This window comes from Cyanistes caeruleus, chromosome 5 (genome assembly GCF_971803275.1).
Source record: "Cyanistes caeruleus chromosome 5, bCyaCae1.hap1.1, whole genome shotgun sequence".
In the NCBI taxonomy this organism is placed as follows: domain Eukaryota; kingdom Metazoa; phylum Chordata; class Aves; order Passeriformes; family Paridae; genus Cyanistes; species Cyanistes caeruleus.
Window position 1 is genome coordinate 49,712,225 of NC_141705.1, and position 12,075 is coordinate 49,724,299.

At 37.0% G+C, this 12,075-nt stretch overlaps 1 protein-coding gene across 10 annotated transcripts in view; it reads right to left on the bottom strand.

Moving 5' to 3' along the window:
* The window catches only part of RAP1GDS1 (Rap1 GTPase-GDP dissociation stimulator 1), a 90,231-nt gene that overhangs the window by 10,095 nt on the left and 68,061 nt on the right, over window positions 1–12,075 (bottom strand). For all 10 annotated transcript variants that reach the window (XM_086888414.1, XM_086888416.1, XM_086888422.1 and 7 more), the window contains 6 exons: window positions 7,736–7,864; window positions 5,313–5,438; window positions 2,624–2,767; window positions 2,241–2,372; window positions 1,702–1,836; window positions 146–271 (listed from right to left, as the gene is read on the bottom strand). In XM_086888414.1, coding sequence (XP_086744540.1) covers window positions 146–271; window positions 1,702–1,836; window positions 2,241–2,372; window positions 2,624–2,767; window positions 5,313–5,438; window positions 7,736–7,864 — 792 coding nt within the window. The remainder of the gene's footprint in view (window positions 1–145; window positions 272–1,701; window positions 1,837–2,240; window positions 2,373–2,623; window positions 2,768–5,312; window positions 5,439–7,735; window positions 7,865–12,075) is intronic.

Below are 12,075 nucleotides of genomic sequence, written 5' to 3' on the forward strand. Positions count from 1 at the left end.
CTTTTGCATATGTATTAGATTTATTCCATGATTTCAGGAATGAAATTTAGAAAAACTCTGCTTCTCTCTTTTAAGAATCTTGGCAGCATATCACAGACTGAACCAAAGAGAACCACTTTATACATAGAGAACAGTTTATTTTTACCTTGTGCATCTATTAACATTCTTAATGTTCCCAGCAGCTTGAACTGAACGGGGGGCATCTCCGATCTGAGAAATTTCAATACAGCTTCTGCAACGCCAGCTGATAGCATCTTAGCCTTATTTACAACTGCATGAATAAAGAACAGGGATTGATCTCAAAAACATTTCTGGAAGATGCAGTTTATTTCAGAGGTGGTCTTGAAGCAAATTTTCAGATGTGGTTTGAAAAAGAGGTTGTGAACACAGACTTCAGGTACATTGTGTGCTGGTGATACTGTGTTTTGGAAAAATGTCACGGTTCCTATGAAAATAAGTGTTTTTTCCTAGCACGCACATCTAACTTTATGTGTTCAGCTTGAGCACCACCTAAGGGGTAGACTCCTCCCTTTGGTCTAGGAAAGGCATCTTCCACAAAATGCATCAGGCAGAAGCCCAGGCTAGTACTTGCAACCCCAAAGGTTGTATGAGGACATTTCTCTGTGTCCCAACCACACTTCTGTTTCTCACAGGCAAAGGAACTAAATAATCTAATTAGCAGAATAACCTCTTACCCAGTTCCAATACTTCATACAAACAACACTGTGGCCTGACATGGCTGGAGTCTGTAGTCTTTTGTTGCCTTCTTCCCCTCTCCAGCCTCTCTCTTTCATCCCTTCCACTAGTCCATGTTCTCCACTTTCACAGAGCTTTTTGAAATGCATTTAAGGTGCAAACCTTGCCCAGTAGTGTACTTGGAAAAAAGAATTTATTAGGTATTTGATCATCAGAGCTCATCACTGAGGTCAGTTATTACTTGGAACACTGCTAAACCTCAGTGGGTTTAGTAATGTATGCATGATCATCTCTAAAATTTATGATTTGTCAAAACCAAAAATAGTCAAATAAAATTAAATGGATGAGAGACTTATTTTTGGCTTGGCATAGGAAACCATACACAAGTGTTACGGATTTGCTTTGTTGTTTCGTGCGCGTGCTCTACCTTTATGCTTGGGTAATCAAAACTCATACAAATTAAGTTACTAAGAATGACAAAATTAGCATTCAGCTTACTGCCAAAAAACAGTAACTAACTGCAATAGGCTGGCCATTCTGTCAGTCTACCTCCAGCTCTAATTTGGCAATTTTCAAAGTCTTAAGATGCAGTGTTTTAAAAAAGTAGGCACTGTTCTGTGGTGAGGACCCTCAGCTATGAGACAGATTGCAAATGAAGCAAGCAAAACCAAAAAATAAATATGCAGTGCTCTGGACAAAAAGGGTTGAGAAATCATATTCAAGGCCTCCTCAGCTCCTTGCCAATTACAAGGCTGCCCTTTCCTTGGTGGGGGCTACTGTGGGATCAGTGGCAAGGGACAGCCACTATGCCCATGATGTATTCAGAACTGCTTGTCTCAACTGCTGTGCAGCAGACACAAAAGCAGTGATGGGCCAGAATGAAAAGCAGCAGTCTGACCTGCCTCTAGGACTGCCAGTCAGTGCTCCCACCCCCATTCCCTGGGGGGTACAGTGGGAGAACAGAATTTCACCTTCATGTAGTTAGCAATGCAAAGAGAGGCTTACCAGGAATAGCCAGGTTTCTGAGAGCACTCAGTGCAGCGTGCTGCACAGTTACGTTTCCATCCTCCACATGTCTGTCTAGCAGATCCATCAGCTTTTGAACTATGCCATTATCCACCATATGGATGCAGTTTCCGTCTGCGAGATGTAACAAGTTACTTGTGAAGAGAAGATTATTACTAAGATTTTTACAATAGCTTCTTATGAAGAGATGGATTATTTCCTTGCTCCTTTTTAGATTTCATTGTTGAGAATTTGACCACCATCATCTGTGAGAACTGCAGTGCTCATGACAAGCTTACAAGAGTGACAGAAGAAATACTGAATAAGGCAGAAATCCCCTATACCTCTCTAGACATGCAAAATAATATTTTTAAAGTAGGCTTAATGGTTTTGAGGACTGTAAAGTTTAAAACTAGTGATGTTGCTGTTTAACTTAACAACAGCTTTACTACAACACAGTTCTTGGTTGTAGCTCTACAGACAGAGCATGATAGAGGGCCACACATAAATTTACATAAGCTATTATAGCATGTTCTTACCATTTCTGGCAAAATTTGCAATAGCCAGTGCTCCTGCAAGCTGTAGCTGATGACTATTGGAAGGAATCCATGAAAGTACTCTTTGGAACACACTGCCTTTTCCTCCTTCAAATAACTTCTGCATGGATTCATCTGGGTAAAAAGCACAGACAGCAAACCAGAGTGTTTGTTAGGGAAACTGTATTTGTGAAGCTCTACTGGTTGCACTACAATTAATCCAGACCTTCAACGACAGACAAAATCTGATCTGTTAAATGTTTACCTGGTAGGTAGCAGGTCATCCAGGTTATTTAGAAAATCAATAAATCGTGAAATTTGGCAGCTAAACAGCACTACAAGTATCTGCTGTTGCTTTGCAAAACATAGTGAGAGCCCATACTTACCTCCAAGCAGTAACAGAACCATAAGATCAGAAGCTGTTTTAAGCTCTGCAATATCATCCTCTTTGTCACTGTCCACAGTCTTCTGGACGATCTCAAGTAAGCACTCCACCAAACCTGCTTCAACCAGCTGCAGTTTAATGACATCTGGAAAACAGCATGGATAACAGGAGCCAGAATTAGGATTTTAAATGCATCTATCATACACACATATGTAAGATGGACTATAAGAAACAGTGACGTCAGTGTTTTCACTGACAACTTGTGTACGTAAAACCGCAAGTTCCTTATCTGAAATTCTTATGGCCAACTTCTATTACTATTTATCTAACAGGCTGTCCCTAGTTCTGGACTGCCTTTAAAGAACAGTCATAAGCTGAAGGTGTATGGAGCTCTTCACTTCTAAAAATAAGGATATTTCTCTACAGCAAATTTCTGGCACCTCAGTCATGGCACAGCAGATTCATAAGGACTGTGCAGTGTTCATGCTTTCCAAAGAGAGTCTATCTGCCCTTTGTTGAAAGAGCTGCAGAAGGAGTGCAGAAAGGGCAAATCCAAAAGGCTGGGTTGGTAGAGAGGTTTGTTCTGGAAACCGATGAAGTAAAACTCATTTCTTAGTTGTTATTAAAAACAAGGCTTGAGAAGGTAATTTTTTTTTCAGGTGACATAAAATCTGTGAACAATGTTTTTTGTCTTGTTTCTAAAATAAAAAAATATTTAACAGATATTTCCCTTGGAATCTCCTTTACATGCCTAAACTCCCATTCTGTTAAAAGGAAATGGCAGGTGATTCTGGTAGTTTTTTGCATGTTGATTTTGAAAAATAGCCACAAAGCTCTGCAGAAGTGTGCAGAAAAAAGTCGATTTCTGTCAGTTTTCTACATGAAACAGTATTTTAACAAAAAGGTGTTTAACCCAAGTTAAAATATTTTTAGGCCAGGGGTTTGTAAATACTTTTTCATACAGTTTACAAGCCACACTTGGGAGAGGCAAGTGTGTTCTACCTCTGGTGAAGGATGTGTCTGACTCTCAGTTTCCTGGTGTCACTAGGCTTTTTTCCTCAGTGAAATTCATTGTTCCTCTAAGAGCGGCTGACCTACTCATGAACTTTGTAAATGAAATGCAAAATCTGCAACTGAGATTTTTTTTTTTAAATAGGCACTTTTGCACTGAGGGGTTTTAAAAACAGAGAATTCCTGTAGATAGAGAATACTGGTCGCAGATGTTCTGTGATTTGAAATTGAAATAGCTACACCAGCATGCTTAATCAACGAGTAAATTGGAAAAAAAACCTTAAAACACCAGCATGCTTAATCAACAAGTATATTAGGAAAAAAACCTTAAAACACCCCAACCACCAAAATCTGCAAATACTTGAAGTGTTTTTCCCTTCTGACCTATTGCTAATTATCTACAATCAAAACACCAAAACAGTACCAGGGAAGTAAACTCATTTAATTATGCCTTGAATCAGCAGTGGAAATGTTTTTCTGACTACCTCTCAACATCTGAGCACCTGAGTTAGGGTCAGCAGCAGTGAATTTCTCTAATCTTATTGCAAATAAAAAACATACTCTTAGGAAAAAGTAAGCATTTTGAACTGACATATGTCAAATACACAAGAAGTTCAATGCTGTTTTGGGTTAATCTCTGAGGATGGAACTATCTTAGAGCAAATTGTAAATTATTACATATTAAACTATATCTTTTGGAAAAAATGTGTATTTTTAAAACTGAAAAATGGAATTGATTTTCCATGCCACTTAAAATAAAAGTCAAAATAACTTTTTTAATTGAAGTGAAAGTTTATCCTGAATTATACTTTGTAAAACAGACACACAGCGTGTGTATGCACAACAGAGTAGAACGAAACATAAATCTGAGTTTTCAGTTCTTTCTAACAATCTATTCAATTAAAAAAAGCTTTAATGCTGAGGTGGTTAAAACAAGGTTAGAGAGCAAACAAATACTGTGATGTCTTCCTTACACAGAACTGCTTCCCACATCAGTCCAGCTCCACCTGTTAACTCATTATTTCCATTAAAAGCAAATGATACACTGTACAAACTACCTCCGTCTCATCCTTTGTTTCTCTGGGAGGAACATCCCAGACCTGTGATCACAGGTGCACATCAATTCCTGCTCAGTCTTGAGCAGTGAGTCAAACTCCCAGGGACTGCTTGGGGCTATGTAAGATACACCACCAAACACTCTAATTAAATTTATATGATCTCTCAATGAACAGTAAGGGTAGACTGTCCAGCCCTTAGCTCTGCAATTGACTTGCCCCTAGCAAAAATAATGTTATAGGAAATGGAACTGCAGTGGCTCTGTGATTCCAGGAAATGTTCTGGTGCTCCAATGCTCTCTATGTTTGCAGACAAATGTTGTGAAGCTCTCTAAAAAGCAGCTTTTGATACTCCCACTGTGGGCACAGGGCAATAAAAAATAACACAATCATATACAGAGTGAATCAGCAATGGAATTAGCAATGTGCTGGCTCTTGTCATGTGCTCAACAATTAAGACCTATCCACTTTTTATGGAACTACAATCACAAGGATAAGCTGTGGTGGCTTCGGAAAGAGGCAGCCCATTACTCTGTGTGTAGTGCCTGAAAAGGACATTGGTATACTGAAATAAAAAATACACATAAGAGAATGAGTAAAAGAGTAAGAAAAAAAAATTCTCACCATTTTCTGCCAGGGGGGCCAAAACTTCAAAAATCATCTCTTTTTTATCATGCTCTATTTGCTTCTTGAACAGTTTCACAAGCTCTTCAGCAATGTTTGTGTAGGCAAACTGCTCCTTACTCGACTCTGTGAAGCAAAAAGAGAAATTCAGTATAAAGTAAACAAACCACATCAAAAGGTAGAATTACTTTTTCTCTTTGTTACTAGGTTTATTCAGTAAGATGACTAACTGCTCTTTATAGACAAGAGCAATAGACTCATGCTTGTCACAAAATGAAAAGATAAATGCCTAACGCTTTGAATGTGCTGACCTGAATTAGTTATGGTTAAGGCTGTTAAAAACATATATGATTCAAAGCTGCTGTGTCTGGCTTTGCCCAACAAAATGTAAGGTAGCTATAGAAACAGTAATAGTACAAAAATAATTAGTCCTTGATTTCCCTCAACAGAAAGAGGAGCAAGTTATATACTGCATTTTCTATGGGAGAGATGAAGATTTGCACAAATGCTTTAATATTTAAATGGTTTCACGATGGTGACATTTCTTTTGAAATCTGTGTGTGGCTGTTGCTGGGCCATCTCATACTGCACAGATACATCATAAAGCAGTTTTACAGATGGGCGAGATTCCTACCAGATTAGCCAGCAGATCTTCAAATGTAAATTCAACAAAAGCATCTCTTATTCCATTGCCCGTATCATATTCCTCCTCACTGGCAGTATTACAAGGGATGCAGGTGGTAGGGCTGGTGTTCTGCATTCTCCAGTTGCCACCTCCTGAGGGCCATCTGTAGTTAGAAAACCTTCCAGCACCTTTGCTATTGCTTTGACGGATGCTTAGGGATTTACTTTACTGTAGAATTGCCCCCAAGGACTTGGGAAAAGCATGAACTGCAGTCCTAGACACTTTTGTGCACATCTCATTATTATTTTCTCTCACTATGCATGGTTGCATAGTATATTCTATGTGGATTTTTGATCTTTCCAGTATTTTAGCAGATCCATCACTGGTTTGTGCCCTGCTTTGAAACAGAATTAGAGTCATATAATGCTTTTCAAGGGATCTGTGCAATGCTGTTGTCTCATAAGTGATGAAAAATAACAACCTCACAAAAAAAAAATCCCTGAAGTTACAAGGCAAAAATAAAATAATACAGTTACAATGTGATTGACTATTGCTTAAGGGAGAATAAAGTATCACAAAGTAAATTAATTTTGTGCCAGTGTGTATGAACTGGAAGGGAAGCAGCTGCTGTAAAGTTTCTTTCCCATGGTTCTCATTACTCAACAAGACAGAACTGGATCTTTCCAAAAAGGGAAATTAAATTCTCAACGAGTTCTCTCTTTATTATATCTAGTATCATTATGGTTTTGATTGTATTTAAGCACTAGAACTTTCAGTGTATGACTCTTATACTTTCTGCTGTGCAGACACAGTACATAGCACCCATCTTGAAGACCTCTGATTTGTTAATTTCTTTAGTGCTACCTTGAGGCTTTTCCTGTTGTTGACTTGTTAAGAATTGTCTGCTGGAAATAAATGTATTATGTGTATGATCGGACTAAACTAGGTAACATGGTATTTTCTCTGGCCTTGAAAGCTGTGAACTCAGGCCACCAAATACTACAAACTCAGAGATATATTTTTCATATTTTGAACTGCTGAATGTTTTTAGATGATATTGTAAGTGCTATGTATTATTTACTCCAGTGCTAAAAACACCCCAACTCATAAAACTAGAAGGTCACCAAATAGGTTAGCAAAAGAACAACAATACAAACCACAGATGTTAATAAAACACAGGCCTTAACAACCCATTGATTTACACATGGTTGAATTCCAGTGAAAACTGATCTGCTTGCAAAGACATTGGATCAAAGCAGGGCCACAGAGTTCAATTTAAATGAAGTTGTAACTAAAATTAAGATTTATTCATGATTTATACATGGAGGTATTTAGACTAGAATATGTTAAAATTCTGCACCTAAAATAATACTGTATATGCAGATTAGCAAACTGTGCCTGTCTCAGTTTCATTCAGAGATTTTCATGAGCCAAATTTAATTTTGCTAAAACTTTGTGGAGCTATACCAGGATACAATATTTATATTATCAATAAAAAATTCACATTAAGTAGCAGTGCTATGGAAATACTGTTAGGATGATTTAAAATGTGCTTAGTTGCACTGAAGCACAGTAACATAAAACATAAGGTTGAATTAAGTACCCAAATAAATTTCATTTACTGAAGGGGGGGGGCAGAGAAGAGACAACTATATATTCTAGAGAATATAAGCAAAAATTTCTTGTCTATTACTGTTGAATGTACCAAAAAGACTTGAATGAGCTTTTGTTAGTCTTTAACTAAGACTTAACATTATGAAAACTAGATGTAAATTTGAGATTAGTATCGTGGACTTACCGAGTTCTGCTAAATTGCCAAATGCAACAAGGCACATTTCTGTCAGAGCTGCATTTTGGCAATGAATACCCAACAATTTCACTAACGTAGGAATAACACCCATATTGATAAGCTGTGACTGCAAGGTATCTACATAAAAAGAGAGTACAACAGTGAGTTAGCATTTCTCTTCATAGTACTGTTCTTTTAACCAAAAAAGCATTTTTCATACTAAGCAACTACTAGGCAAAGCAGCATTAAAACGTCTGTCTCCTCTACTCTTCTAACTAGGATTTGGTCCTGATTTGAGATATGAACTCATAATTCTCCTTGTCTTTGGCAATAGAATATATTCCCAGAAATATTCCTACCTGATCTGGTCATAGGTTATAGTGAATTATGCAGCTACTGACAATTTTGTGGTTATCAGGTTCCTAATAAATGTCAAGTTTTATTCTGGACTCACTGAGACTAGCTGACTGAAATTGACCTGAACTAGGTCAGTGAAACAATGATTTATCTGAGAGCTTTTTCTATATACTCTTTTTTAAATTAAAGATCAAAACTGGAAAATTAAAATTAGAATGAATATAAACTGGCACTGAAATAAACATGAGAAGTTTATAAACACAGGAAGTCACAATGTAGATTATGAAGAGCTTGAGAAAAAAGAAAGTTTAATAAAGACAAAAAATGGAAGGTTTAAGAAAAGTCCTTAGAAGCCATTCTGATAATTTCTTGCATAGGATGAAAGTTTATAGTATTTACAAGTAAGAAAAGTATTGCTCCTAGGTGTCTGCAAATAGAAAGGTGCTTTGATGGTTAGGTAGAAACATGATTGGTTTAAAAGATTATTTATAACAGTATTTCCTCTTACACGTTTTACCTATAACACAGCAAAGAAGAAAAACATTGTTTCACAGTTGAATAGAATGAAGCAGACATAAACACAGCAGATGTTATTTAGTAATTTTCCTAAGCATCTTTTTTCCTTTGTTTCTAAAGCACTTCAACTATGTTTAAATGTTACAGACTCAAAAGACAAGGATCCAAAGCTCAGTGAAGTCAAGAGAACTGTATTACTTCATTTAGCTTTTGGTCAAGCCCTACTGGGGAATTATGGAGTGGGGTTTCTGTTTTGTTTTTTCATTTGCTTATTTGGTTTTTTTAGTGTGGTTTTCTTGTTAAGGAATTCATTCTAGGCAACTGAAATCAGTTGGAGTTCTTTTATCTGTGGCATCAGAGCCATAAAAAATTTCAGATTTTTACAGGGAGATAAAACCATAAGACATCTGAAGTGTAGCAAATTTAGAATCATCTCACGGTCTCAAAAAACTCTTTGCCCTCAAAATTCTGCCAAGTGTGTTTGAAATTTTCACATAATGAAAATTATGATATGATTCCAGAATGTTTAGCTCATTGGTACTTTGATACTAATTATGAATTTGTTATACCAAGTAAGTAAATGGCATAGTTACTACAGGTTATTGGGGATGAGCAGGAATCCTTATGGCTTGACATCTTTAATAAAACTGTATTACTTACCAGTAACTGAATTTCCTTTTTTGGGGGGAGGGATTAACTCTTCCACAGATTCATGGTCTTTAGTGAAATTTATGAGAACGCCATGTCAGACACCAAAGAGCTGTTGAAGTTGTCAAATTTCAGGTAAGTACAAATTGTACTAGCGCATGCATTGAATGCCATTTTACCTCTGGCAGATGTGTCAGTCACTATTACACTCTCCTACTTCATTCCAAACTGACTGGAAAAATCTGTCTTTCAATAGGAAAACTGGGGAGAGAGGGAGATGGAATGGTTCTACAGAAAAAAAATTCTGGGAATAGGAGAACTCAAGTTACTGGTAAATAATCTGGTTTTGTCCTCGGTTTGTGATTGTCCCATGCAAACATTTAAAAATTTGGAAGGAAAACTGGTCATCATGGAGAGTGGGAGAAAAAAGACACAAATGCCATAAAAAATCATTTGGAAAGAAATTGTTTTGTTATTAGACTATACCTTTAGCCATTCTAAAAATTACTTTATCCAACTGTAAGGGATAAAGAGACAATCTCTATGGACTTCATTCCAACATCAGAAGTGTAAACTCTCCATTTTGAGCAGGTTTTTTTTTTTCCTGCTGTCTCTCTTTTAATAAAAAACATATAAAAAGCATGGAGAGAAACCTCCATAATCTTTGAAAGGAAATAGGAATCTTAAGAGCCAGATAGAAAGATATATGGTTGAGAGCACAGAGTGCACTGACTAAAGGACCTCTAGAATTTCCAAACTAAAAAAAAAAAAAAAAGAAAAAAAAGCCATATACTAAGAAGAAGAATTGTATTGGGTCAAAAGTCAGGCATTATACCAGACTCCATACCAGTCTGATTTTCCCAGAGTAGAAGGATGGCACCTGAGTACAGGAAATATCTACAGTAGTAAGAATGGCATTGCAAGAATTGACAATAAGGTAAACATTGCTTTAACAGCAATAGGTGCTAATTTAAAATTTGTTTATTTTCTCTTTATAAATAAAAGGGCAACCCTGCGAGTCACAAAGCTGCACAGGAAGCAAGACCTTTGAAAATAAAAGCCTGCCAGCAGCTATTTGCCATGCTTATACTTAAGCCTGGGCTTACCATACAAATTCTGGACCTGACATTTACATCTGTCATCATCACCAACAGCAGGCTCTTTCTGTAGCGAAGTCTACTAAGCATTTTAAGAGAAAAGTATCGGGCATCTCACTGGTATGGAGACCTACAGCAATATTTAGTTCTGATATTTCTGAACCTAAGTGGTTCAGTCTTAGCTGGAGGGACTGCCAGCAATTAGTTCTCTCTCTGCCCTAGGAAAACCTCATATTGGGTAACTTAGACTAACTGCATGTCTTGGCCTTTCACTGCAGGAAGTGTTAATGCCCTACTAGAGCAGGAGACAGTTTTGGGGAAACATGCATCCATCCTACAATCAGTTGCCTGACACAGGACTAAAGCGAGCCGTGACACCCGGCAACGCTGTGTTTCAGGATGAAACAGCACTTCTATCACTTCCTAAGCAGAACTTTATGCACAGCGAGCAGGAAGCATGAAGAACTGAATGCCTCTTCTGAATCTGTGACTTAAAATCACAATTTACACTGCTATCACAAGTTGCACTATGCCTGTGTGTTCTTTTAGGGTGAAAAGCACTGACAGTGATGCTGTACAGATGCATATACAGGTAGATCAAAGGCAATCAATACATGCGCCAGCACAAAGAATTACCTACCTAAAACTTGAATTTCAATGGCTCCATGTCCTTCGGTGACACACATGGAAACTCCAAAGAGTAAGATCTGAGGAGAATATCCCAAATTGAGAACTTTATTGGGGGCATTTTAGTTAAAAATGCTGATTTAGGCTAATTCATGATTTTGAAAAGAATTTTAGAAAACAACTCATCATTTGTGTCCCATCAATTACTGTGATTATAATGCTGAAGTAGTTTTGTAAAAATTGATGGCATATTTTTATACCCTAGAGAAACCTGCTTGCAATCCCCACAGCTACGTTAAATCATGACAGAACATAAAAGTGATTGTATTGATTATCTCACTATAGTAAGGAACATACTTTTTATCATACTTTAGGTTACTTTGCAATTAAGTGTTTTGAGGTCTCAAAAGCATGCTAGGCATCTCTAGCTGTGATGTAAATGAAACAAAACCCATGACAAGCATGAAAATTAGAAAAGGTAAGTCTTAGGACGAAGCACTACTAAAATATTGCTGTTAGACCATAATAATGGTGCCATAAATCTCCCTTTCATTTCTTGTATATTTACATAGCTTCTGCAGATGGTCAACACTGCACATCAGACCCCAACATTCATTCCAGTTGCTAAGAGTTTTGTGAGAATAAGAAAGGCTCAGCAGTCGTATGAGATAGCATCAGGATGTCACATTTTACAAAAGTGCTGAAGGAAAGACAATCTTGACAGACTGAAGTTTGCTATGAAATGAAATGAGGCAGCAGTGTATAAACATAATTATTTTTATCAACATATATACGCTTATATATATAAATGTATGTATACTTTCACATGCATACTGTATCCAGTTAACTTCTGATCTCTGATTTGACTATCTAATAAGCCAATTGGCCTAGTTTTTCCATAATTTCTGCATTTCTTTAAAAAGCATTCATGGTCCGTTTTAGAGATCTCAAGAGACAATTCGTTACCTTATGGACTGATCCCATTAACTTGCAAATAGTATTGGCTCACACGATTATGGGATCTGCAGAATAACCACTCATATTTCTAACTCTTTTATGTGTTTGCATATGATTGTTAGGTTTATTAGATTAGTTATTAGTTTT